Source organism: Scatophagus argus, chromosome 2, assembly GCF_020382885.2.
Source record: "Scatophagus argus isolate fScaArg1 chromosome 2, fScaArg1.pri, whole genome shotgun sequence".
Taxonomy (NCBI): Eukaryota; Metazoa; Chordata; class Actinopteri; family Scatophagidae; genus Scatophagus; species Scatophagus argus.
The window spans coordinates 3,153,294-3,181,159 of NC_058494.1; the positions used below are offsets into that span (position 1 = coordinate 3,153,294).

A 27,866-nucleotide genomic window follows, 5' to 3' on the forward strand; every position below is an offset into this window, starting at 1 on the left:
GATGAACACCATGTAGCACATATGTGATGAAGTGATAACTTCCCTTAGTGTTATTGTGACTATTTGTACCAGTTGTTTCGTTCCCCATGGACAATGTGAACTGGCGCCATCTTGGAGCCCCTGCAGACTTGACAAGGGGCACCCCACTCCTGTTGCCATGCTGTCCACTAAAATAAGCTCTGCTATAACAACGCAATTTTATTGTTTTACACTTTAAATCTTAATATTCACATGTGGTGGCTTGATGTTTTTAAAGGCAACGTCGATTAGCCTGTAAAAGTTTCATTTTACTTTCATGTGTTCGAATGCGGCTCATTGTGGGAAAGTCACTAGCCTATAAGCTACGATAGCGGCTAATCTTGGTTTGCGTATTTTAGTGTGTGTTCGTTGCGGAGCTTATTGCATTCCTGCCTGTGAGACGTTGTACTCCTGTTTTCCCACGACATTGACAATAAATGGTGAGTTGAGCCAAGGAAGCACAAGTCGTCTTTTCATAAAAATTACACAACGCAGAGACGAGAGTATACATCGTTCACAATGGTGCAGTAACCGTTACACATACTGTGTAGAGTCTATTAAGAGGTTAACATCCAAATAATTTTCTCATTGGTTTCACATAATAAAAAACAGGTACATGATAGAAGCACTAAAAGCCAATTAGTACAAATACTGTACTGCATGCTTCACTCAGCCATTTACTCTTACTGACTTCCACCGAGTATTACCGGAAAGTGCAGCTTTATTTTTCTAAAGTTCAAATAAAGTTGTTGATGCCTTAGTTAGCCAGGCTGCACACATTGCATTTCTAAGAGAATGTCCAGTATGACCTGCCATGAACCTCCACTGACATTCATTATAAGGGTTTGAATCAATAAATACTGCAATTAACCCCTTTAAGAGAATGTAAGAGAGGCAACGATGTCATTAAGATGTCAATAGGGTATTCAATGTAAAATAGAAGATGTAGGTATTTGAATATAGCATTGATGTAGCACAGAATGTAAAAGCACACAAATAAAAGATTTGCAATCCATGTTAACAATATTGTGTGACATGAAGCATTAGATGTGATAAATAAGTCTACAGACGTTAAGTCATCTGACCCATATAAGCATCTTCTGATCTCATGCTCCCGTCAGTTGAAGGACATAGTGTACCAAAAACTGTTACAAATCGCAGTAACAAAGAGATTCATTATAGTACTTTCTGAGTTACAGCTTTGTGTGAAGGGGTTTCATTGTAGTTTGAGAGCCTACACACATGGCTGACATGCCCGCAAATACAAATGCAAATACATGCATCCACGTTACTGTGGTCATGGAGATACCAAACGAAGGCTGCAAGGACTGACTGGTCAGCATGGGCTGTTCTTGTTTCCTCCTACAAGTTTTAGATGTCACTTGAAACTGAGGATAATGAAAACTTTAAACAACTTTTCTTCTTGACTGTAGCAACTAAAGCCACAGCAAACGTGTTCATTGCAACTGATGCTTCCTCCTGCAGTCAATTAAAGAATAAAAATGTGAAGTTTATGAGGATAGTATTACCATAAGGTGAATCCTCCTTGTGGTGAATGAAAAAAAAAAAAAGATTACCAAAATCTCAGCACATAAAAATGAAACTATTTGCATGGCTAAAAACCATAAAGTGTAAGTGGAAAAAAAAAAAATTTGGTAAAAGAACCAATCCCTTAAATTTTCTCTGGGTTTTTGGCTGGAAGGGTTGGCGGGGACGAAAGGAGATGCTGAGACCTTTAGCCGCTGCAGCACATCTTTACAGCTGACATTTCTCAACCTCTTGTGAATGCTTTACTCTCTCCTGGCTAGACCTGCTCCCCTTTCGCTGCCCTTTAGCTTCAATTATGAGACTCAGTACCTCTTGCCTAAGCACAAGCCACGGCTAACGTTTCGTTATCTCTCAGACTGCACTGATGTGGATGTGAAATAATCCACTGTTGCTTCTTTTGCTTGGAGGGCCATCAATACAACCAGAAAATCCTATCCCTTTTATGGAAGATACACAATGATTCAAACACATCCAAAAGAATTCATTAATAAGAAGTGCTTTTGTGAAGTGATCCGACTTTAATTTAGCTTCTCTTTCTGTGTTTCTTTTTCTTTGAGAAACATCTACATTTTGAATGGCTAGAAAAAGACAGGTGAAAGCACTCTTAGTTGGTAAAAGGTGTTGTCAGGGCACAGTGTGCTTCAACTGGACTTTGCAGAAAAACAGTAGCTCAAAAGCTGACGAATATAACGAAAGCACTTCTTATATAATATGAACTTGATCCCTCATCGGTCTACAAGTGAATCATTCTTTGTTTTCAAGTTGTTTGCTTTTAAATCCAGAGAAACAGAAAGTGGGTGAAACTGAGTGAAAGTTCATTAACTTGTATTAAATCACTTCCAACCAACTTGCTGTCACTGTAAATTCACTTGCCACAGAGAGAGTAAATCTCATGCACTTTTTTTTGCTCCCCTTTTTGAATGCTTTTCCAATCCAAACCCACTTAACTCTGACAGCAACAAAAAACTCTTTTTATTGCAGGGCATTGTGAGGAATTAGGCATAGATTTATAGAGAGGAGTCACAATCCAATTACTGGGTGACTGTGTGAACTGGAAAATATGAAGCTAATTTCATTAATATTCTATCTAGTATTTACGGTACTGCGGTGGTGGAATTAACTCAAGTATTCCTTACACATATCTTAAATGTCTTACAGCCGGCACACGCTTCATTAACCTTTGTCATTTTCAACCTTTTTGGCCTCGTAATTTACAGTCTCTCTTGCACAGACGTGCATGCACTCGCACACACATACCCACAGTCTGCTCCACAAAGTGAAATGTTACGGTTTATATGTGTGTCAAATGTGTATTCTTTACTTATCCAATAATGATAAGAAAAGTTAACTCGTACTTTTTGACCTTTGTGTGTGTGTGTGTGTGTGCATATGTTGCTATGACCACCACATCTCTATGGAGCACTTAAAGATCTATTTAGGGTATTCATATTTTATTCATATTTCTGTTTTTGTTTATGTAAATCACTTAAAACTAAGAATTGCTGTGTTATCATCACCTTAAAACAAGCTTTCTGTATATAGAAGGAGCACGTCCTCTTCTGCAGAGTCCATCATGTTTCATGTTTCTATAGCAGCCCAGAAATACGAAAAAACAGTATTTGAAACTGTAAAAAAAGAAGGTGAATCTGAAAACATGAAATCTGCAACTGAAAAAAATAACTTCAAATAAAATAGACCTAAAATATTGAAATATATATCTATCCATCCATCCATTTTCTATACCGCTTATCCGTCAGGGTCGCGGGGGAGCTGGAGCCTATCCCAGCTGACTAAAGGTGAGAGGCGGGGTTCAACCTGGACTGGTCGCCAGTCAGTCGCAGGGCCAACACACAAAGACAGACAACCACACACTCTCACACTCACACCTAGGGGCAATTTAGAGTAGCTAATTAACCTAATGTGCATGTTTTTGGTATTGTGGGAGGAAGCCGGAGTACCCGGGGAAAACCCACGCAGGCACAGGGAGAACATGCAAACTCCACATAGAAGGGCCCAGACCGGGATTCTAACTTGGAACCCTCTTGCTGTGGGGTGACAGTGCTAACCACTGCACCACCGTACCACCCCTGAAATATATATGAAAGTGAAAATTGAAAATAGATCATTTCAAGTTGAATTTACAATTAATAAACTATAGTTGTATATGAGTTTCATTGGGATTTTTAAAGCTGTGACACTATATGGAGGGGTACCTCTGACTGTCTCATTTAAAATTTCACAAAAAATCTTGATGTGAAGCCCTGAAAGAAGCAATTTAATGCCACTTGAAAACATCTCAGATGTCAAAAAATCAGGTTCCACTTACTAGCTTTGTGCTAGACATTTTAATGTCATCTCACTGTGTTCAGCTAAGAGATCTTTATCAAACTAGGAGATGCTGCTGATAGTAAACTGGACCCTAAATTGACATTGTTTTGTCAAATTACTGTTTACAAGTTCGGAAATCTACCTTAAAGCCCAATACTAAGATAATTGTTGTTTTCTTTAAAAAGCTTTAAAAAGCTGTAAAAGCTGAGTAATCTTTGCTGTTTAGGGGCAGAGAGAAAACAAGAGAAAGTCCAGCAAGCCTTAAAAAAAGCAGACAGAGAGCAACATTAACATTTATTTCATGTCATGTCTGGCCACCTCAGCTTTGAAAGTGCAAAATTCACTTCTTCTAATAGTCCTGTTGTCGCAACCAACAGAAATAACAGGGGTTACAACAGGTAAGCAGTGAGTGAAGCGCATTAGTAAAGTTGCTGTATTAGTGTGCTGTGTGGACTGCGAAAAGGCCACACACAATTAACTTATGGAATCTCAAGGAAACATCAACATGCAAAAGTGTTGTTTTGCAGGAAAGCTACATGCAGAGCAAGTGAAGGTAGAAAAGGACAAACAAAAGCTTCTGTATTGTTATTACACCATTATGTGCACCATTGTTTCCTGCAACTGAATAGTACAGGAATCCTTTCTGTATTGTGACAATTGTACCCCAGCATTTTCTCTTCTATGGTTGAAAGATTGAAAAAGATTAATAAACCCAAAACAAACCTTGACTCAGATCTGTAGTCATTTTTATAGTCTATTGTATCTCATCAGGGTGTATTGATCTCCATATTCTGATGCAATACACAATTCTTTAAGCATACTGGATCATGTAATGTTCCTGTAAACCATTTACCAGGAATACATGAGCCAATAGTAAAGTTGTCTATTATTCCAGCTGACTTTCAGTTCCAGGGAGTAAGCAAAAAGTTAATTGGGATTTGTGGTTCAGACAGTGTTTGAGTGCATTTGATTGGATTGGTCAGCATGAGGCTCACGTATGTGGCATTATATCTGCCTTCTGTGATTGATGAACTGGTGTTAGTGGGTCTGCCCACCATAGCTGCTGTTACCCAAGCGAGTGCTGACAAATGACTCGCTGGAGAGAGAGACCAGAAACACTTTGCTATACAGTTCCATACTGTGAATGATATTGACTGTGAGAGCAGTGTGTGTTTTCTTTATCACGGCTGTCTGATGACATCACTGGCACAGGCCACCTCTAAATATATTGTAAGCTACTGTGTGTGACACAGGGACAGTACTTTAACTGCACTTACATAACGACTTTTATTGACCTGTCAGCGACAGACGCATAGCAAGAACTTCAACAGGGCTCTGGCACATGTAGTGGTCTGTAACTGGAACTCCATCAAGCAAAATGACATGAACTTGATGTGAGAATATGGCCACTTTTACTCATAGTGTTGGGTCCATAGTAGCCTATACAAACGCACCCATTTAATCTAATTTGATATTCCACACCATAATGTGGCAAACGAGGGACATATATGCAATGTAAGTGGTAGACTAAACATTATACGTGTATTGTCTTGCCAAAAACAACTGAGCTACATAGCAATATGAACTACATGTTTTATATTACGTTATTTCAACTTCCATTTGTTTCTGAAATCTTTCATGAACCTGCTCTAAATCTCAAAATTATGTCTGCTATTAGCTGACTGCTAAACCTGAAGATGTTGTACATGCATCATATTCAACAAGGGTTACACCACATGCGAGTATCTGCCAGTGCCAGTACTACAGTATCATCCACAGACTTGCAAAAATACATCGATTTCCATGCACACAACCACAAGTGCGCCTCTCCAGACTCTCTGCTACTGTACATACTCCTAATGATGAGAGCGCTTGTGTGTCTTGAGGTCCACTGATTCTGATTATATTTGCATCTGATATTATCTGGGGGATTTTTTTGTGATTTTTCTGGGGACTGTGCCAGAATTTAGCAAAAAAAAAATGTTGGACCTCTAAGAAAAGAAAGAAGCTCATGGGAAATTAATGATTTCAAGACCTGACTGAGCATCCGCGATGAGAATAAAGAAAGCAGACAGCAGACCCTCCACTTAAACAGAGAAAAAAACACACACATTTGCTGCAAGATGTATCATACTGATTATATCATCAAGTCTAACAGATGCAGATTATTGTTTGAGATACGGCATCATCAATGGAAAACTGGATGACAAATTCTTAACATGCTAATCTGCATGTACGCTTGTAATAATATACTTTATATCTCAGATATGGTAATCAGTCTTAATTGACTGTCTCTCTGTGGTCTGTCTTTTCAGTACTGCAGACATTCAAACTAGTGGGTGAAAGGCAGACAAATGAAGAAAAATTCAGCACAGTCAAATGTCACACACTGCTGCATACTTTTATTAAGTACATTAACCACTTTTTCTCAAATGATTTGTAAAGAATGTGGTTTTTTACTGTTCTGTTAAGTATTTAAAATTGCCGACCTGCCAACACTGTCCCTAATCTCTCACACGTCTGTCACCTCCAGATCATGCTGCTAACAGATCCAGAAGTGGAGAGCAGTCTACTCATCAGCTCTGATGAAGGAGCTACCTACCAGAAGTATCGGCTGAACTTCTACATCCTCAGCCTTCTCTTCCACCCCGAGCAGGAGGACTGGATTCTGGCATACAGCCACGACCAAAAGGTCAGAGAACGGGCAAGGCTAGTTTAGCAGTCGCTTGTTCAAAGGTATCAAAAGAAGCTGAGTGTTAAGCCAGATAAGGAACAACAGTCTAGAGTTGCTGTGCCTCAGAGTATGAATGTGAGATCCTGTTACACAAGAGTTTGGCTCAAAGCAGGCAGTCCTCAAGGCAGACACACACACACACACACACAAAGCAATTCATCAGGTTCAACTGGGAGAGAGGATAAGCATAGGTTCAGGTAGTTCCAAATTCACTGATACAGGTGCCCATTTCCATGAGCTAAAGAAAAGGATGAGAAGTTTGGAGTTTCTCAGTAAACACTGTACTTTCTAAATCCAAAGTTTGACTTTCTACATCTACAAATTCTAAGACACTTCTCACGTCAAAACGACTTATTAAGTTAAAGTGGAGATCCTTAATATAAAGTTATTCCAATTCTAATTTCAAGCAAGTCAAAATGATGAATTCAAAATGCTATTTTCTAATTTGACTTGGGATGATCTTTGTATAGAATATTAACATAAACATTAAAACAGAACATACCGTGATTTTAAAATGATTTTTGACTTGATGTCTCATAACTTTTCAAGTCAAAATGTTAAAAAATCTAAACATGAAAAAAAGCTAAATTAGTGTAGCTCAAAAAAATGTGGGGTGTGATGTGGAATGAAGTGCCCTCCATGTTGCCCATCAAGGCTTCCCAACATGCTGGAAAATTAGTCTGCCTCCATGTTCTCTGTGTGTTTTTATTAGATACATCAGTTAAAACTTTAAATCAGAGTCACATAACCAAACTATTTTAATCTTCCCCAAAGTATTTAACTGTTTCACCATAAATGCATCATGACTTTCTGTGCGCTGTCATACTGCTGGCACCTTTTTTTTTTTCTTTTTTGGCCTGCGTCCTTCAGGCAGCCTTAATCTGCTACTGTAATGATCTGTAATAATGTAATAAACACATGTTTGAACTTGTGGGAGACAAACAGACAGAAAGAGAGAGACAGATGGAGCGAGAGATAAAGCGAGGGAGGAGAGAGGTCATTTATAGACATTCTAAAATAACCGTTTGCATTAATAAAATGCTTTTCTTGCAGCTTAGCTTAGCCCATTTGGGTTTAATGTTTCCGTTGTGATGAATAATGAAGGCATTTTTCTTTGCTGAGGAGACTTTTGGATGTGTTAATGTACAGAGCGTGTGTGTGTGTGTGTGTGTGTGTGTGTGTGTGTGTGCCTCTGTCTCCAAGTTGCCCCTGGAAAGAACATCACTCTTTCATTGTATGTATGTATGTATCAGAGTATGTAATCCCTCGTGCACACACAAACACCCTTTAACACATAGTCCTGCAATTTGCTGCGTGATGATGCTCAGATTTCTAAAATTCCAGGAACACCAGCGCATTTTAAATTAATTTTCAAGCAGTGCTTTCATACATTTTTCATTTCTGTTTACCTGTTTTAGATGGTTTCAGCTGTGAAACTCTAACTTAATGGCTATAAATAACTCTGACTGAATGCAGTGCATTAAAAAAATGTAAATAAGGGTCTGAACTCTCAAACCACTCTTAAATGATAATCATAAACTACTGATCTAATGGTGTTTATGAGTTTAAGGCATCAGAAGATATCACATATTTTCTACAGCATTTTCACTCATTAAAGTGATGTATAATTCATGGGAGTTCAAGTTGAACCTGCAAACGTTGGCTTGCTGCTGCTTGGCTGATAGTTAGATAGTCAACTAATAGGGCCTGCTAATGTTAATCTCTATTTTGCATTTTTGATTTTTGTTTATTTACTAAACTATATGCAGCATCAACCCAATTATCACAGTTGGTAAAGTGAAACACTTTTCGTGTGTTGCTTTAAAGGACTTTCTATTTGGTACACAGTTCAGCTCCTTGACCAGCGTTATTGTAAATCAAGTAGAAAACTCTTCACAGACCTTGTAAGGGAGCGTTGTAAAATAATAATGTTTGATTACTATGAACATTTCAATATTATTCACATAAAAATGTATTCAGTATTGAATAAGCTGCAGACAGAGATGGAAGAAGCTGATGCTGAACCATTTGATGTCTCACATATGAATAGTATTATGTAAACCTAACAGTTAAAGTGTCCTTGTTCAAAAGCCTTTTTGGGGGTCAGTGTGAAGGATATATGCTTTTTGACCAAATCGAGTTTGATTTGTCCAATTTTGTATTTTTTTTTTTTTTTATTTTATTTTTTGCTAATTAAAAAAATAGTGCTATGATCTTTTCCTGTTCACACGTTGGAATGCTTTGTGCAATGTTTATTATATGTGAGTGTACTAAAGAGAAAGTCTGGTCTTTTTAAACTTTTGCCCTTTATTAACATATCTTGGTGTGTAAATGATTCAGACTTACCAAAAGTGTTGGAATTGGTCCAGTAGATCACCTCAGCTGGCTTCCACCAAACAGCTGCAATGGCTGGAACCTAATCATTTGGGACAGCTCTGACTGTCAAAGTTACTGCCATCAAAAGAGCTGTTTTTGCCTCGCTCATGTTGAGATTGTTACTCTAAGCGTCTCATAATATTGCAGAAAGGATCCACACAGAAATCCCAGAAACACAAGCCTCGCTCAGGGAGAGGTCTCACTCTGAAATATTGCGAGATGTGAGTTGTTGCAGTTGTTTCCTCATCAAGGTAGATAATGCCTTGGGTTCAGTATCTCAGGCTGTTCCTTACAGACTACATTCAAGGATCTGGCAAGGATTTTGACTCTAACCAGCAACGAGAGCCTTATGATGACCTTAACCACCTACACATCAGCCTTACACTTCTGGAGTTTGTACATAGCTTGTGTATCTCAAGGAAATTCAATCGGAAGCAACTGGACTTAGATATTTGTCTTTGAAGACGTTTCACCTCTCATCCAAGAGGCTTCATCAGTTCCTGCTTGACAAATATCTAAGTCCAGTTGCTTTCGATTGAATTTCCTTGAGATAACCATGACCTGGATGAATGAGAATATTCACAGGCTTACATAGCTTGTGGGTAGGCTAAATTCATGGTGGCCCTTTTCCAGAATTCCCAAAAATTCCAGACTTGTATTACTTTTTATTGTATGAATAATTATACTAGTATATTCACATATTCCACACATATTAATGTTGTATAGAATGTACTGTCATTAGCATATATAGTTTAGTTATCAGTGTGTATAATGCAATAACATATTTACATTTACTACCTGCAGTTCAAGTATTATTGTGCAATAACTAAACTCCACTTCACTGGTTCCTGAGCTTTTTTCTCTCAGTGACGCCTTAAAAAGAATATTTCTGTTGTAGGTAGCTGCGTATAGTTACCTGTTATAACTCGGCCCAACAAAAACTATTTTTTGTCCTTCTCTGTAATAATAATGTCAAAGAGTTGAAGAGGTAGAATAGTAATTCACCAACAAAAAGAGCAAGTCTGAAAAATAAATATAATTTTGATTAGCAGAAATAGGTCTGCTTTTCAGAATCAGAATCAGAAAAGACTTTATTGCCATGTAAGTGAAGAGGTTTCACATTACTAGGAATTTGTCTTGGTGATTGGTGCATACATAGAACGTAACAAGTAACATATAATTTGAAGAATAAAATAAAAATAAAATTAAAATAGAATAAGGTAACACAAAATAAAATAAGTGAAATAAATATTTTTCTGGAGGTAGTCCAAAAGTGAGGTAGTGCAGGGTGGAGTATAGTGCAAGTGGGTGAGGTAGACAGTGCAAATGAACTGCAGGTGGACAGTGAATGAGCAAAATCAATTACTAAGGTGCAGGGCAGCATGTTAGTCAGTTGTGTTCAACAGTCTAACAGCACAGGGGAAGAAACTGTTCTTGTGGCGTGAGGTTTTGGTCCGAATGGACTGTAACCTCCTGCCTGAAGGGAGTTTCACAAAGAGTCCATGTCCAGGGTGAGAAGGGTCAGCTGTGATCCGACCTGCACGCCTCAGAGTCCTGGAGATGTACAGGTCTTGTAGAGATGGAAGGCTGCAGCCGATCACCTTCTCAGCAGAGCGCACAGCACGCTGCAGTCTGTGCTTGTCCCTGGCAGTGGCCCCAGTGTACCACACGGTGATGGAGGAGGTGAGGATGGACTCAATGATGGCCGTGTAGAACTGAACCATCATCTTGACTGGCACCTTGAGTTTCCTCAGCTGCCGCAGGAAGAACATCCTCTGCTGGGACCTTTTGATGAGGGAGCTGATGGTCAGCTCCCACTTGAGGTCCCGGGTGATGGTGGTACCCAGGAAGCAGAAGGAGTCCACCATGGAGATGGGGGTGTCTGTCAGGGTGAGGGGGAGCGATGGAGCTGGCACTTTCCGAAAGTCAATGATCATCTCCACTGTCTTCTGGGTGTTCAGCTCCAGGTGGTTGTTGTTACCACACCAGGACACCAGACGGTCCACCTCCCTCCTGTAGGCGGACTCATCCCCGTCCGAGATGAGACCGATGAGGGTGGTGTCATCTGCAAACTAAATCAGCTTGACAGACTGGTGGCCGGAGGTGCAGCAGTTGGTGTAGATGGAGAAGAGCAAAGGGGAAAGTACACAGCCCTGGGGGGTACCGGTGCTGATGGTCCGGGTGTCCGAGACATTCTTCCCCAGCCTCACATGCTGTTTCCTGTCTGTCAGGAAGTCAGTGATCCACCGGCAGATGGGATCAGGCAAGTTCAGCAGGGACAGCTTGTCTTGGAGGAGAGCTGGGCGGATCGTATTGAAGGCAGAGCTGAAGTCCACAAACAAGATCCTAACATAGGTTCCCGGGGAGTCCAGATGCCGCAGGATGAAGTGTAGAGTCAGGTTGACTGCATCGTCTACAGACCTGTTGGCTCTGTAGGCAAACTGCAGGGGGTCCAGGAGGGGGGTTGTGATCCAGTTAATCTGGATAATAATTCCCATCCAGTTAATCATGTCATGACTTCAAATATAAGTTGCAACGCCGAGCCCCATAGCCTTACAGGAAGAGGTTAACTCTTAAGATAAAGTTTTGTCCATAAATTAAATCTATCAATAGTACTGTGTTTATTTTGTAAACCTAGCTGAGTCTAGCTATAGGAGAGAATTTGACATATTTCCAGAGATATTTTGGGGCTATTGTTAAAGTTTTACTGAAACATGCTGTGTATCATCTCTCCCTGTGTGTCAGATGTCGACTTGCTCACCCACCTGCTTTCTCACCCATGCCCTAACTCACACACATCATCTCCACCCCAATACTGCTTCTCTTTCAATTTCCTCACCTCCTTTTGGCAGTGCTGCTGCATTTGTTGATTGAGAGACCTTTGGAGGTTGTAAAGGCTGCATCAATCCCTCCCTCCCTCACTTCCCCCCGTCTAATGTGCTCTGCCTCTTCGCTGTCACTTGCTTGGCTACATACTAACTTGCTGTGGGAGGATAATTAGTCAAAGTGATTTCCCACATCCCCACCCCCCAACCTCCCATAGCCTCATCCCCTTGCATCTGCTTAGCACAGCTTGGCATGGAAGTCTTGGAAATCTCATCACATCTCATACACGCACAGTAAATATAGAGTTTGCATTTGCCCTTTGTGGAGCCATACAATGAAGCGGACACAGTGGTAGCAAATATACTGTATACCCTTTGCATAATGTCAGGAGTGTGTTAGAGTAAAGTTAGCAGTAACTCTTGCAGCGGTAAATGTAATGAAATGCAGAATATAAAATATAAGAGAATTATTAGAGCAGTGATGATCTATATGGGATAACATTTGGAGACACCCTTTCCCCATGGATGCATTTTAAATGCAGGCCTACACTTCACCCTTCGGGATAGAGTAAATAAATATAATTAGAAAATAAATTAATATAAACAAACAGAGTCACATTTTTGTTATCCGCTAATAAATGATTGTTTACACATTATGCGTGGTTGCTCATGCTTAAAATGGAAAAAGTCCAGCTTCAAACACTGAAATAAGTTCTATGCCTCATTAAATTCCAGCTGTAAGCTATAGAGTAAACGGATTTGTCATTGTGCTTTGTCAGAGAATGCAGGGGAGTTTAGGGACAAAAGGACTTTAGCGAGTTTATGACAGTGAGACTGTTGATTTACAGAGCAACCAACAGAATATGAAGGCAGAATGAAAACTTATTTATTGTGAATTATTTCTTTGAGGCACTGGGGGTTAAGACACCAGTCACGACCACAACGACCCCAGCTGCTGTCTGATCAGGGACCTTTGTCGCATGTCATGTCTCTCTGGCTTAGCTCATTCCTTTTCATTTCTCTTCTTTCAGCCAAGACTTTTCATTTTCATTTACTTTCTTGACAAATGCTATTGCAGCTGACAGTGATACAGCCTGCACAACACTCCTATTACGTTCTAGTTCTTCACTGTTTAATATATTTAAAAGTAATGAAACGGAAAGACTGTACAGTGTTTGACATTGATTGACCCACAACAGTTGAATAGCAGTTTTTGTTAGAGAATGACAACACCACTTGTACAAACCACACACAGAACTTTAGTAACCACTAGTAATAATACTGGCATTTTGTTCAGTTTAATTATGATAATGATTGCATAAATAAGAGCACTTTTTAAAATGTCCATATTGTGTGCACATGTGTGCGTTTGTGAGTGTGTGTGTGTGTGTACGCATATATATATAGTTGTGGGGACAAAAATCTGTTTACACAGTCACATTGTGAGGACCCGCCTTACTCCTCCTGTACATATGGGGACAAAATGTAAGTCCCCACAATGTCAGTGATTAAATATGAGGGTGAAGACTTGCTTTAAACTTAGGCTAGGGTCAGGGTTAGATTACTGTAAGGGTTAGGATTACTCAGGTAATGTTTATTGCTATGGTTAGGTGGTGATGAAGCCACCAGGATATTAATGTATGTCTATGTTCCCAAAAGTGATGGAACACACATAACTGTTTGTGTGTCTGTGTGTGTGTGTCAGGGGGTTATAAGAGCCGCCTTCATTTAAACTACCAAATTATCTGCAGTCACAAGTGGTATATAGAATCCATCCATATAGTTTTTGTTTTATTTTCCCATGTGTAGGTAGACACTTTAAAGTTAACTATCTTCCAGTCTCTTAGTCTAATCTTGAAAGTGTTCCTGTTAATTCAGCATTATGTGCCGTTATGCTCACTGGAAAACATCTCTGTGTAATGTTCGGACAGATTATATCCAACATTAAAATGTGCTCCAAGCATGTAAGCAATGAGTGTTTCGTGTACTATGAAGAGGCTGGCAACACATGCCTGCTAAATTTTTATGTTGCATTGCATAATTACTTCCAAGCTTAGATGTGTTCAATATAACTGATAGCAGATAGCTAATGGGTTATCAAACATTTTTTTTTGTTTTTTGTTTTACTTTGAAATATGGCCCAATGCCCCTTCAGCTTTTCACTATTCATTGTCTTTTCAGTAGCTGAGGAATCCCTGAAATAACTGTTTGTCAGATTACCTATGTTTATATGATTTGGAACCTTGAACACAGCAAGACAATAGCATTTGAGCCTCCGACCAAGAGTATGACGTGAGAGGAAAAAGGCTGCCATGAGAATATGACGAATAACACTGTAAAATTACATTTAAAGGGGCATTGGTTTTTGTTTGTTTGGTTTGTTGGTTTTTGGACAACTTACTAACAAGCTAAAAAAAAGTCATTAACTAAATGCTTCACAATTTTGTTGAGCAGGTAGCATATACTAAATTTATGAAAGCTTTATTCCAAAAAATAATTGTCTGCTGCATCTGCAAACACAATTGAGGAAATGATGAGGTGAAAGTGAACAGAAACAGAAAACTGTCTGGTCAGAAAACCAAAGCTAAAAGTGGCTCAAAAGCTCTGCATTACAGAGGGGAAATTGTGATAATTCTTTGACCCTTTTCATATTGCCCATAGTCATGGAATCCATTCTTTTTATGAAAACAATGATGAGTGCATTGTTAAAAAAAATCTCAGCAGTAAAATCTTTTCAGAAACACACCCCAGATAGGTGTTCATGGGGGCAATTTCTTTAGTAGAAAGTAGGTATGATAAAAAACTGCAAAATTGAAAAGACTCTTTGCTGTTAAATTTTTTAAATATAATTTTCAGTGCAGTTAGCACCACAAATGAAACTCCATTCACCTGAAATACATTTCAGGTGTGGTAGAAATTACAAATACCTCAGCTGGAGAAATAAATCCAAGGCTAGACGTATATCTAGAAACCTCTGGTGAGAGATTATCGTCATTTGGATGATCAAACCTCTAAGATCAAATTCATTATTTAATTTAGTTAAAGAATTAAAGCATAAATCTGAATAAATCAGCTGAACTAGGAACTTCTGAAATTTCAGTGGAACAATCATGGGAACAAATTAATAAATATACAGTTACTTCCATTACAGAGAGATTTCACAATGCATCGTCCACCCTTTCTGTGTAGCTTGGGAAAATCTCAGCAATCCAGTGATTTGCTGACAAGTGGACAGTGTCTGTACTGACACCACCCGTCATGCTTGGGCTCCCCTCTTCATCTCCCCATCCCCTTCACACGTTTGTTACAGCAAGGTGCATTTTGATAGTACAGGAAAACCCATGCCCTGCATACATTCCTTTATGGTTCCATTCTTGACTTGGTGTTCACTGTGTGTGTGTGTGTGTGGCTGTGTGTGTGGCTGTGTGTGTGTGTGTGTTTGTGGTTTCTGCAATAATGACTAGTTATGTGGCAATGCAGACAGTACTTCCATCCCCAAATGTCCTCAAGCCATGTTATTCTTCTGCAATGTTGAAATCTTACAGTAAGTAATTTCTAATCTAATTGAGTGTGAGCGTCCCCCTCTCCTGTTTGTCATTACACTGCTGCTGTTAAAGGGATCAGTGAGGTACTAAGTAAATCAATGTGTGAAAACAAACCCAGAGAACAATTCTTTGCAAATGCTCATTATTTGGAGGGCAGACAGCATTTGATAGAGGGACGGCTAGTATCGCACAAGATGGTGAATTTATCTGCCATGAATAAATACTTAATTGGTGACTGTTTGTCTTGGTACAGCTATACAGCTCAGTGGAGTTTGGGCGGAGGTGGCAACTGGTGCATGAGAGAGTGGCTCCCAATCGTTTCTACTGGTAAGTAAATACATATGGCCATTTTTCTATTTGTTGTAGGTAATAAGAATTTATTAACCAGCTGTAAAATCATCCATGATATAGGATTGTTTTTTCTTCCTTTCAGGTCGTGCCTGAATAAAAAAAATAAAATGTAAATACAATTTTCTACATTCCTTTGAATGCATTCAACTCTAACCCTATGTTTGTGACCTGTATTGTAAACATGGTGAAGCCCAAACATAATGCTGTTTCTATGTGGTTTGCAACATTTCAGAAGCTGCACCACTTAAAATATGTGCCTAGTCTGTATTTGATGGACACTGCCCAAGCTACACAGATTGAACAGGGTAGGAATTGGTATAGAGAATTGGTATAAAGAATCTGGTCTGACTTCAAAATAAAATACCCACTGTAGACTGATTATATATCATGTCAAAACAGGCAAAAAAGAAACCCTTTAATTACATAGCCTTCATATCCATTGTAAAAGCAAATCGACTGTCCGAGCAAGTCAGCAAAAATGGACAGGGAACACTTCGGCTTAGGTATGAAGCCGGGTGGGGGCTGAAAAAAGAAGAACACAGCCGTGCCCAATGGAATCATCCTGTCCATCCGTGAAACTGTTCTGCCAGTTCTTGATGCAGCTCACAATACTGAATGGACTCTGAGTCTTTTCTTGCTGTTCTCTTTAGAGCCTCTTTTTATCATTCTGTTGTACTGCCTTGCCATCTTGATCTTATCTGTAGAATATCATAAAAAAAATTAAAAAAACAGGTTTCTCTGTGCATATGTAGCGTATTTAAACTTTAAACCGTTTTCTATGGTTACATAGGTACAGGGGGTGGCTCATTTTACCCACTGACACAACTTACCTTGTTCTCCCCTAAGCTACACAGATGCCCATATATGTTAGTGATGAATCTGCTGCTTAACATTAAATGACAGACGAACATCATGAGGTGTTTCACCGGTTCAGATAGAACAGATCTGCTTTCAAAGCAATGAAGGTGATAAGCTGTAAACAGTTATATGATGAGCTAAAACGATAATCAGGGAAATTACAAAAACAGATAAGCAGCTTTCAGTTCACCCTTAACCACCTATGAGCTAACTGCACAGCAAATTTTATAGTGTTAAATCAATGCTGATACTGTGATGTTTATTTTGTCCCAATACGTGCAGCGTTAATTTAACACTTTCAAAAATGTTAGTAATACAACTCAGATCCAGTGTTAAAATAATTTTATCCAGAGTTTAAAATAAACTCTGCGTAACACTAAAGATAGAAACCCATCATGATGTATTAGGAGAGGCGTGGTTTCATAGCTCTGTAGGAGGTGAAGCCCAAACACCACCCTATGACACCAACTCTCCTACACAATTGACTCCATCCATCCATCCATCCATTTTCAATACTGCCTATCCATCAGGGTCATGGGGGTCTTGGTACCTATCCCAGCTGACTACAGGTGAGAGGCGGGGTACACCCTGGACCGGTCACCAGTGAGTCATAGGGCTGACACACAGAGACAGACAACCACATATGCCCGCACTCACACTTAAGGGCAATGTAGAGTTGCCAATTGACCCAATATGCACGTTTTTTGGGATTGTGGTACCCGGAGAAAACCCACACAGTCACAGGGAGAACATGCAAACTCTACACAGAAGGGCCCAGACTGGGATTCGAACCTGGAACCCTCTTGCTCTGGGGTGACGATGCTAACCACTGCAGTTGTCTCATAACGTTTTCCAATTAGAGCAGGTCTAGACCGAACTCTTTAACTTGATTTTTAGCAAAACCCAACAAAACCCCCATGAGCAAGCACTTTGCGACAGTGCCAAGGAAAAATTTCCTTTTAGAAAGCAGAAACCTCGGAGCAGACCCTGGCTCGGTGTGGCCGGTCATCTGCCTTGATCGGTTGGGTTGTGAGAGTAGAGGGGTACATAGACAGAGATGCATAACAACAGAGTATTGGAATGACAATGACAATATTAACAATAATGATTTTGAAAGTAGTAGTAGTAATAATAGTTGTAATAAAAATAACAATGCAAAAATATAACACATTGTAATAACAGTCGTATGTGTCAAGCAGGACCACAGCAGGAGGTCTGCACACAATCCATAGGAGCCTGAGAGACAAGAAAGCACAAAGACTTCGGGGAAGAAGTCAAGTTAGTGACATGCATTGATGGGACATTAATATGTATGTTAGAATTAGAGGAGGGAGAAGCTCAGTACATCATGGGAGATCCCCAGCACTCTAAGCACATAGTAGCATAACTAGGGGTCAGCCTAATCAAGTCCTAACTATAAGCATTATCAAATAGGAAGGTTTTAAGTTTTCTCTTGAACCTAGAGAGGGTGTCTGCCTCCCGGACCAAAGCTGGAAGATGATTCCACAGGAAGGTAGCTTGATAACTAAAGGCTCCGGTTCCTGTTCTACTTTTACTAAAGGCTCCGGTTCCTGTTCTACCTTTGCCGACTCCAGGAACCACAAGTAACCCTGCATCCTGGGAGCGTAGAGTTGTGGTTGGATAATAACGTTCTATGAGCTCTTTGAGATAAGATGGTGCTTGACCATTTAGGATTTTGTATGTGAGGAGGAGTATTTTAAGTCTGTTCTGAATTTTTGTAGAGAGGCCAATAGAGGCAAAATATGCTCTCTAAAATCAGTTTTTGTCAGTACACGTGCTGCAGCATTCTGGGATAGTTAGAGAGTTTTTATGGACTTACTGGGGCAGCCTGATAACAAGGAGCTTCAGTAGTCCAGCCTGGAGGTAATAAATGCATGGACTAGTTTTTCTGCATCTTTTTGTGACAGATTGTGCCTAATTTTTTGCAGTGTTGCGAAGGTGAAAAAAGGCAGTCCTTGAAAGTTGAGCATAAGTTAAAGGACATATCCTGATCAAAAATAAATAAAATACAGTGGGGCTGGATGGTAAGGTAATGCAATCCAAGGCAGCTATGCCACCAAATAATGTATTTCTAAGATGTTTAGGGCCCATTACAATAACTTCCATTTTGTCTGAGTTTAGAAGTAGAAAACTGAAAATCATACAGGTATATATGTTTTTCAGGCATGCCTGTAGTTTGGTTAGTTGATTGCTTCATTTGGTTTCATTGATAAATGTAATTGTGCGTCATCTGCATAGCAGTGAAAATGTATTGAGTGTTTTCTAATAATGTCAGCAATGGGGAGCATATATAGGGTGAATAATACTGGTCTGAGCACAGAACCCTGGGGGGCTCCGTGACTAACTTTTGTGTATAAGGAGGATTCTTCATTGACATGGACAAACTGATTCTGATCTGATAAGTAACACTGAAACCAGCTTAATGCAGTCCATTTAATGCAAATTAAGTGTTCCAATCTGTCTAATAATATATAATGGTCAACAGTATCAAATGCAGAAATGAGATCTAACAATATGAGTACGAAGATAAGACCTCATCTGATGCATTGTGATTGATTAATTGTTTTCTTTTTTGGGGGGAGTTGAGTGTTTTTCTCAGTGAGTTTGTGTAGTGTCAAAAAGATCAATTAGAGGGGCTATAGTTAGCATTAGAGTTTTCAGTTATACTGACATGTGGTACTGAAGTACACTGCATCTGGAAAGTATCCACACCGTTTTGCTTTTTCCATATTTTGTTATGTTACAGTCTCATTCCAAAATGGATTAAATTAAAGTTCTTCCTCGAAATTCTACACAAAATACCACATAATGACAAAGTGAAACAAGTTTGCTTGAATTTTTTGCTAATTTATTCAAAATGAAAAAACAAAAAACGTAACATGTACATAAGTATTCACACCCATTGCCGTGACACTCAATATTGAGCTCAGGTGCATCCTGTTTCCACTGATCATCTTGATCATCACTGAGGTTTCTACAACTTGAGTTGAGTTGAGTCCACCTGTGGTAAATTCATTGATTGAGCATGATTTGGAAAGGCACACACCTGTCTATGTAAGCCCTCACAGTTGACAGTGCATGTCAGAGCACGAACCAGGCCATGAAGTCAAAGGAAATTATCTGTAGACCTCCAAGACAGGATTGTGTTGATCTGGGATCTTCAGATTTCTGCTGCATTAAAGGTCCCAAAGAGCACAGTGGCGTCCATAATCCATAAGTGGAAGAAGTTTAGAATCACCAGGACTCTTCCTAGAGCTGGCCGCCCAACTAAACTGAGTGATCGGGGTGGAAGGGCATTAGTCAAGGAGGTGATCAAGAACCCAATGGTCACTCAGACTAGACTTGATAGAAACTATGAGAATTCAGATGAAAATTCAGTATATATACAGTATATATGGTATACTGTGACAATTACAATTGGCTGCACTATTTTCCAGGTGGGGTGTGAAAGGCTAAGAATAAGGCTCTCAGCGTTGCTCTGTGGAGAGAGGAGAACCTTCAAGAAGGACAACCATTTCTGCAGCACTCCACCAATCAGTATGGTAGAGTGGCCAGATGGAGGCTATTCCTCAGTAAAATGCCTATGAATGCCCGTTTGGAGTTTGCCAAAAGGCACCTGAAGGACTCTCAGCCCACAAGAAGCAAAATTCTCTGGTCTGATGAAATACAGATTGAACTCTATGGCATGAATGACAAGCGTCATGTCTGGAGGAAACCAGACACTGCTCATCACCTGGCCAATACCATTCCTACTGTGAAGCATGGTGGTGGTAGCATCATGCTGTGGGGATGTTTTGCGGCAGCAGGAACTGGGAGACTAGTAAGGGTCAAGGGAAAGATGACTGCAGCAATGTACAGAGACATCCCTGCTGACAACCTGCTCCAGAGTGCACTGGACCTCAGGCTGGGGCGAAGGTTTATCTTCCAACAGGACAACGACCCTAAGCATACAGCCAACATCACAAAGGAGTGGCTTCGGGTCAACTCTGTGAATGTCCTTGAGTGGCCCAGTCAGAGCCCAGACTTGAACCCTATTGAGCATCTCTGGAGAGATCTGAAAATGGCTATGCACCAACGCTCCCATCCAACCTGATGGAGCTTGAGAGGTTCTGCATTGAAGAGTGGGAGAAACTGCCCAAAAATAAGTGTGCCAAGCTTATAGCATCATACTCAAAAAGACTTGAGGCTGTAATTGCTGCCAAAGAGGCTTGAACAAAGTGTTGATCACAGGGTGTTAATACTTATGTACAGTACATGTTATATTTTTGTTTTTTTATTTTTAGTAAATTTGCAAATAAATTTAAGCAAACTTGTTTCACTTTGTCATTATGGGGTATTTTATGTATAATTTTGAGGGAAAAATGAATTTAATCCATTTTGGAATGAGATTGTAACAAAACAAAATGTGCAAAAAGCAAAGCGGTGTGAATACTTTCCAGATGCACTGTAAATACAGATGGTATCCCTTCCTTAAATTTTGCCACAGCACTATCTGATAGACATCTAGTGTAGGAATTTTCAATTTCAATGCCATATGTTGGAACAGGGTTGAGAGCGTGATTAAAACAATGAGTCAGTTTATGCACACACTGACAGAAGCAAAAGGCTATTGTTATAATTGTCCACGTGGGTATTAAAATTACCCACAAAAATTACTTTATTTGTTTTAAGGACTAAACTTGATAGAAACTCTGAGAATTCAAATGAAAATTTATGACTGAGTTCAGGCTTTGGACCAATTGCTAGGCTTGAGTCAAAAATGACTGCAACTCCACCTCCTCAGCTAGTGTCTTGAGGAATGTCAGTATATGTATGACTGAGTGGAGTGGATTCATTTAAACTATTCTTTAGAATGGAGCCAGGTTTTAGTTAGACTAAATAAATCTAAATCATGAGCTGATATTCAGTCATTTACTAAAACAGCTTTAGATCACAGACATTTAATTCTCCTGTTTGTTTGAACTGTGGTGTTGTTGGTGTTAATTTTAATTTGTTTTTTATGTAGAATTCCTCTTTTTGTATTTGATGTAATTAATTTAGGTGGTTTTTAGCGTGGATAACTGTTGCAGTGGAAGCGCAGAGAGGCGTGTAGGACTGCGACTCTGCCTCCTGGTCTCAGCTCTGGGTTGTCATGGTTGTAGTTTGTTAAGAAACTCAGTCAGATTCCTAGAAATGAGAGCTGCTCCATCCAAATAGGATGAATGCTGTCTCTCCTAATCAGACCAGGTTTTCCCCAGAAACTCTGCCAGTTGTCTGCAAAACCCACATCATTTGCTGGACACCACCTCAACAGCCAGTGGTTGAATAATGACATGTGGCTATACATGTCATCACTGGTCAGACTGGGTAAGGGTCCAGAGAAAATTAGTAAATTTTAACATTAATTTTAGTGACCTCCAACTGGCTCAATCAGGTGTAATTGCCGTCGACATGTATTACTATCTTACTGTATTTACGCTTATCCTTATTCTTTAAATAGGATTCCATGTTGCCCACTCCGGCCTCAGGAATGCATTTGATTATGGTCGCTGGTGTTGCTAACTTCACGTTTCTCACCAGAGCTGCCAATTACAAGAGTTGGTTTCTCAGCGGGGGTGTCGCTGAGTGGGGAAAATCTGTTTGAAACGTGAAGAGGTTGGGGGTGAACTGTGGGCTTCTGCTTAGGACTATGCTTCCTTCACACAGTTACCCAGTCAGCTAGCAGGAGCTACACTGGGTTGGTCCGCCCTGGCAACTGAGGGTTGGCTAATTACTGTAGTTAATGATTTAGTTTCCATGTTACAGAGCCTTGCCTCCAGTGCTGCAAATAAGCACATTTATTACATGTATCAGTCTCACTAAATGAGGCAGAAATAGCTAAACATGTGACACACCGAACAAGAGAGTGCCGGAGAGGGAGACAGAGAAGCCATTGCTGATCAAAAAGCAGATCAGCTAGCAGAATTAACCAACACTAAAAGATAAGTGAGAAAAATGGCAACTATAAGTGCATGAGGTGAGCAGATGTAGATTCAAAAGTACAAGGTGAAGTGTTTGTTACAGTGCAGAATAAGAATGTGCGACATTTAATTGTGGAAAGATCAAACTATGCTACCAGTACCACACAGAGAACAACAGGAAGTGAGGTAGGACGCTTACTGTGTTGCTGAGAACAAAGCAAAATACGTTTACTAGCAATGGTAGCCAAGAGTTAGAGAGAGTTCCAGGAGTGCAGTATGTGCTTTACTGGGACATGGCTTCATATGTATATGTATATGTATATGTATATGTATATGTATATGTATATGAGTATGACTTCATTTCCAGCTCCGACTTCTGACTCCTGAAGTAAATGGAATGTAAAGTGACTGCCCTCCCCACCCACTCATCCCTTTCCCCTACCTATAGTTGTATAGCCACTACAGAGTGCTTGAAGCTGACCATGTAAGAAGAAAGCTCACGAGTCTCCACTCAAGCAAGGCTGATGGTGCCAGCCCCACTGTGCTCAAAGCCAGTGCCCCGCAGTTACGAGTTGCGTGGCGTGCTTCACTGTGTCTTCAAAATGAGCCTGCAAAGGGTCTCTGGGCTGTAGAGGGCATCGGCAACAGATTCATCTTTAAGGCGAATAACATTGTAGAAAGGGGTGGTATTAAAGAGACACAAATTACATGTGTTCTTGGACATGTCTCCCACCAGATCTATGATGTGCTGGTCAAGCACAGAGGGCATTCAGTGCAAGACTTACTCCACAAAGATGCACCACAGGAAGTCATTCCTTCTTGTGGCCATCGAAGTTTTTCAACCCCTCCGTCAATACACTCTGAGTCAATAGACCAGTACTTAAATTGCCTCTACCAGCCCCACAATTTATTTTTCACTTCTATTTTCAGCTGTGTAATACTGACTTAACAATACAATCATTTTGTTCAGTAATTCAAGTGTACAATGCTATGTTACACTCTCACTAATACTGCATTTATACTGTACATGTGAAATAATATTTCTTATATTTTACACACAGATTTATTTGATGGTCTGTAAAACAGATCCTTTTAAATATAGGCCATACTTAATTGAAAACAGTCTAAAGTTAAGTTTTTCTGATTGTGATTCTCTACCTTTCCAAATGTGAAAATGATATAGTAATGTTTCTTTTTAAAGAACCCATCTGTGACTGAACTGAATTTTAAATTTTCCACCCCACAGCAATGCTGCTTATCTGTAGCTGACTAAACATGCAGGCAACATTATCACATCAACTGGCAAAGTCAAGTTTCATAGACATTTTATCTCTCACAACTTGTTAATGAAAATGAATAATGAAAATTACTTTTTAAAATGAAAATTTTCATATTAAATTGGTTAATAATTCAACCCGGTTTCTGATTCTTTCATGTTTTCAGGTTTAGACATTGTCATATGTATAGGATCTGTTAGTTCAAATACTGTGGAAAACTTCAGAAATGTTCTTCCTGACCACAAGCTAAAAAAAATGTAATGTACAAAATATCTAAAATGTAAACAATTGTCAGCCTATTTTTCATATATATTTTGTGCACTTCTAGCCATGCTGTTGCACAAAACAGTAATTTCATTTCAGTGAAACTACTGTTAAAACTAAAGCTGGTTTTGACATTGTAAGTGTCCTGGACAGTCTGAGTCATTGTTTCTCCACAAAGTGCGGAGCAGATGAGCCAGAGAGGTTTTTAAGATTTTCATTATTCATGTGTCTGACATGCCTGATCTTCCTCTGTGGCAGTTACATTATGTGACTGACAGTGTTCAGCTGTGGAGAGAGACTTCAGATCATTTTTGCCTGCAATCTGAGCATTATTACTCATTATTTATGAGCAATTGTTTCATTATTAGGTGAAATAAACTGAAATAATAGACTGAAATAATTTAATAGTTCCCCCAGCAAGGTTTTTAAAGCCAAATTTTGCTATTAGGCATCTATCGGAAAAGTGCTGTTTCACTTCTGTCAGATGAAGATTTAGCCAGACTTTAATTGTTATATATATAACATTGTTCATCCCTGACCCCGATGGTCCCATCTTTTTCTCTACTCAACTATCTCACCACCATGACAGAAGTGCTATCCAATTCAGGGGTATCTACCATGTCTGGCCTCTATACAGTAACTAACACGAAACAAAAAGCTTTCACCTCAACAAACTGCGGCGGAACTGTCAGGGAAGTAACAAGCTGGGCAGTCAGGAGTGAAGGGAAGCCGGAGGGCTGAGGCTGCGGAAGCTGTCAGAGTTCTATTTTGGGACACGCACTGTGCAGTAGCTGTAGTGGTAGCCCTGGTAATGAGGCTGCAGAGGGAGCTTATGTCTGCCGTACATGTGGCCACCAAACATGTAAAGAAGAAAAGATGAATCGTAAGCTCATTTGTGATTTGGTCAACCTGAGCATGTGCACAGGCCGGTTGTGTAAGTTGTGTAAGGCTCTAACTTGAGCACACAGCATTCTAAAATTCTCTGCATTTAGCTATAATCAATTTCTGTGGAGCCATGAAATATGTTGCATAGGTCATTACACATCTCTACAAAAATATCTGGAACTGCCTCTTTGTAATCCTTTGGCAAATGTTTGAATGTTTGATGTTTTCTATGATGTGAATTTGTCATAGAAAACATTTCAGAAAGTTTATAAAGTTTCTCTGGACTAAATAAATCACCACATTGCACAGTTTTTGAGGACAACTGTGGACTGCAGGACACAAAGTAGAGTTAGTTAGTTTAAGCCTTAGTTGGTGTTTGTAAAATGTGATGTGTTTGCTGTCTTTTTTGTGAATTTATTGTAAATAGTAAAATCATTTTCAACAGTGTGCTTGCAATGCTTGCAAATGAGCTGTCAAAACTGCCTGATTTACAATTGAGTCTGTGGTTACCAAATTAATAGATCTCAATGTTTGCTCGCACCTTCCCTTAGTGCTGTCCACTTGGGACCAGATCATGTCATTATGTTCATGCCACACAGCAAATTTTATAGTGATGAATCAACTCTGAGAGAGTCAGTTCTAATACTGTGCTGGTGTTTATTTTGTCCCATTCTTTGCAGAATTAAATGTAACATTTCTGAAAGTGCTAATAATGCAACTCAGATCCAGTGTTAAAATAACTCTATCCAGACTTTAAAATAAACACTAGGGCTAGGACCCCATGAGGATGCATTAGGAGAGGCGTGTTTCATAACTCTATAGGAGATGAGCCCCAGACACCATCCTACGACACCAACACTCTTGCACAATTGACTCCTTTACAGTTAAATCAACTTTTAACAGTGTCATTTCAGCATTTTATTTTAACACTTTTGCTTAACACTGGAAAATGAGCTGTGCAGGTGTAAACAGGGTGTAAGTTCCTTTTTTCCACCTGTTCCACCTACAGCTGTGAAGATATCAGATTTTACTGCACAATCAGTGTGGCCAAAAGAATCCACAACAATATTATTGTAAAGTCTATAGAAAATTTGAAAAATAGAACATCAGTCAAAGTCATCTGTAACTTTGTTTATTCTGTGTCATTTTTTGCAAAAAAATTGAAGAGCTCTGAAGTTGTCCACCTGATTCTGAGTCGTCACAGATCACACAGCTGTCCACACCAAAATCATACACGTGACTATATACCGGCAACATAGAAGCTGAGCTTTTCCCATCACCAAGCGGTGAAAATTTCTAAGTTTAAATAAACCATATAACTAAGAGCTATTCTTCGTCTGTCTTACGCTGTTCTTGGGCACCTGAATGGATTATTCAGTGAAAATGGAAATACGGTTTGGATAAGTAGGCCATGCTTTTCACCGTTGTGTTTCATGTGGAAAATCAGCAATACCACTAATACGTACAATGATTAGAAGCTATGGTGGTCTGTGACTGTCGCTCACTGTGTCTGCTTCTCATTTCCTCCACACAGACCCCTTTATATCCTTATCTATTTATGTGTGGGTAACACGTTCTCTTTCTCTTTCTCTTCCCCATCTCTTTTCACCTCTCTGTTCTCTCTCCCTCCATGTGTGTACTGCCTTTGCCTCTCATCTGATTCCCCAGTCTTTTTAATACATATTTAATGCTGTAATGATTATATGCTATTCCATGTGTGGACATCCCTACTGTAGTGAGAAAATCAATGGCTTTTCCTCTCCTAATGATGTCAGGAAACGTCTTTCTCCATCCCCCCTTTGGGGGGAAAAGACCTTCTGGACGCGCTAAACGTTTAGATCACACAGTAAACCTGAAGTCCTTTTTCCTAACACTTTAAGCTGCCATCCACAGTGAAGAGAAACAAAGACGCAGTAATTCCTGTTGCCTGTTCCTGCTGATCTTTACCACAACTGTCGTAGCACTTGACTTAACATCTCTGTAGTTATAAATTTGCAGAGTGCAATCTCCCTGGTCAGACAGCAGCTATAGTAGGTGGCATCTGCCCGGAGGCGAAAGACCACTGGTGATGTACCTGAAACACATTTGTCTGCCTTTCAGGTCGAAAATGGGTTTGGACAAAGAGCCAGGCTTAATTCACCTGGAAACCAGCATCTCTGAAGGACGTGAGTAATTGAATTCTGAGTTCAGCCCCATTTTCTCAGGTCTTTGTACTGTATCATGAGCATTGTGTTAAAGTAGAGAGGAATTGGGAGTTGTGTGGACAATTCTGCTGAAGGGTAATGCATAGAGACAGTGGAAATGGCCGAGTCTGGGGACACACACAATGACAATGGAGAGAAAAGTAATGCATATATTAGAATGCTTTTAAAAGCAAGTGATTTAGCTCAGTGGTGCTCTTGTAGGTTTGGAAAAATATCACTCATCCTCCTGAATGACAATGGACACTGGGATATTGTGGGTGGACAAAATTTATTTACTGAGTCTGATGTCAGAATCTTTAAAAACACTAATTTTCTTCAATTTATTATAACAAATAATGTACAATTGATATTGTAAACTTATCTGAGAGTTTTTAAAAAAATATTCTATTGTGCATTATGGGAAATGCAGCTTGAGTTGCATTTTGAACCATAAAAGGAACTAAAAATCAGGATATTTCATATGCATTTTCAGAATGGAATTTCATGTTTTAATGTTGTCAACCTACTAAATATAGTGCAACAAAACATTGCTGGGAATACCTCTTTAATAGTTAACTAAATACTGTATTCCTCTCTTCTCAGTTTTCAGAAAGCTTTCAAAGTGCCACCTTTCTGTCAGAACACAAGGCCAATACAACAGGGAAAAGGCAATCATACAAACACACAGAAAAACATCAGTTGTGTCAGATGTTA

General features: G+C 39.5%; 1 protein-coding gene across 6 annotated transcripts in view; it reads left to right on the forward strand.

The window, feature by feature from the left end:
* Positions 1 to 27,866, forward strand: part of LOC124065741 (VPS10 domain-containing receptor SorCS1) — a 151,624-nt gene that overhangs the window by 83,143 nt on the left and 40,615 nt on the right. For all 6 annotated transcript variants that reach the window (XR_006844490.1, XR_006844491.1, XM_046401440.1 and 3 more), the window contains exons 4-6: positions 6,428 to 6,586; positions 15,628 to 15,701; positions 27,070 to 27,134. Coding sequence is in view for 4 of the 6 variants with exons in the window: in XM_046401440.1 (XP_046257396.1) it covers positions 6,428 to 6,586; positions 15,628 to 15,701; positions 27,070 to 27,134 (298 nt within the window). In the remaining 2 variants the exon portion in view is untranslated. The remainder of the gene's footprint in view (positions 1 to 6,427; positions 6,587 to 15,627; positions 15,702 to 27,069; positions 27,135 to 27,866) is intronic.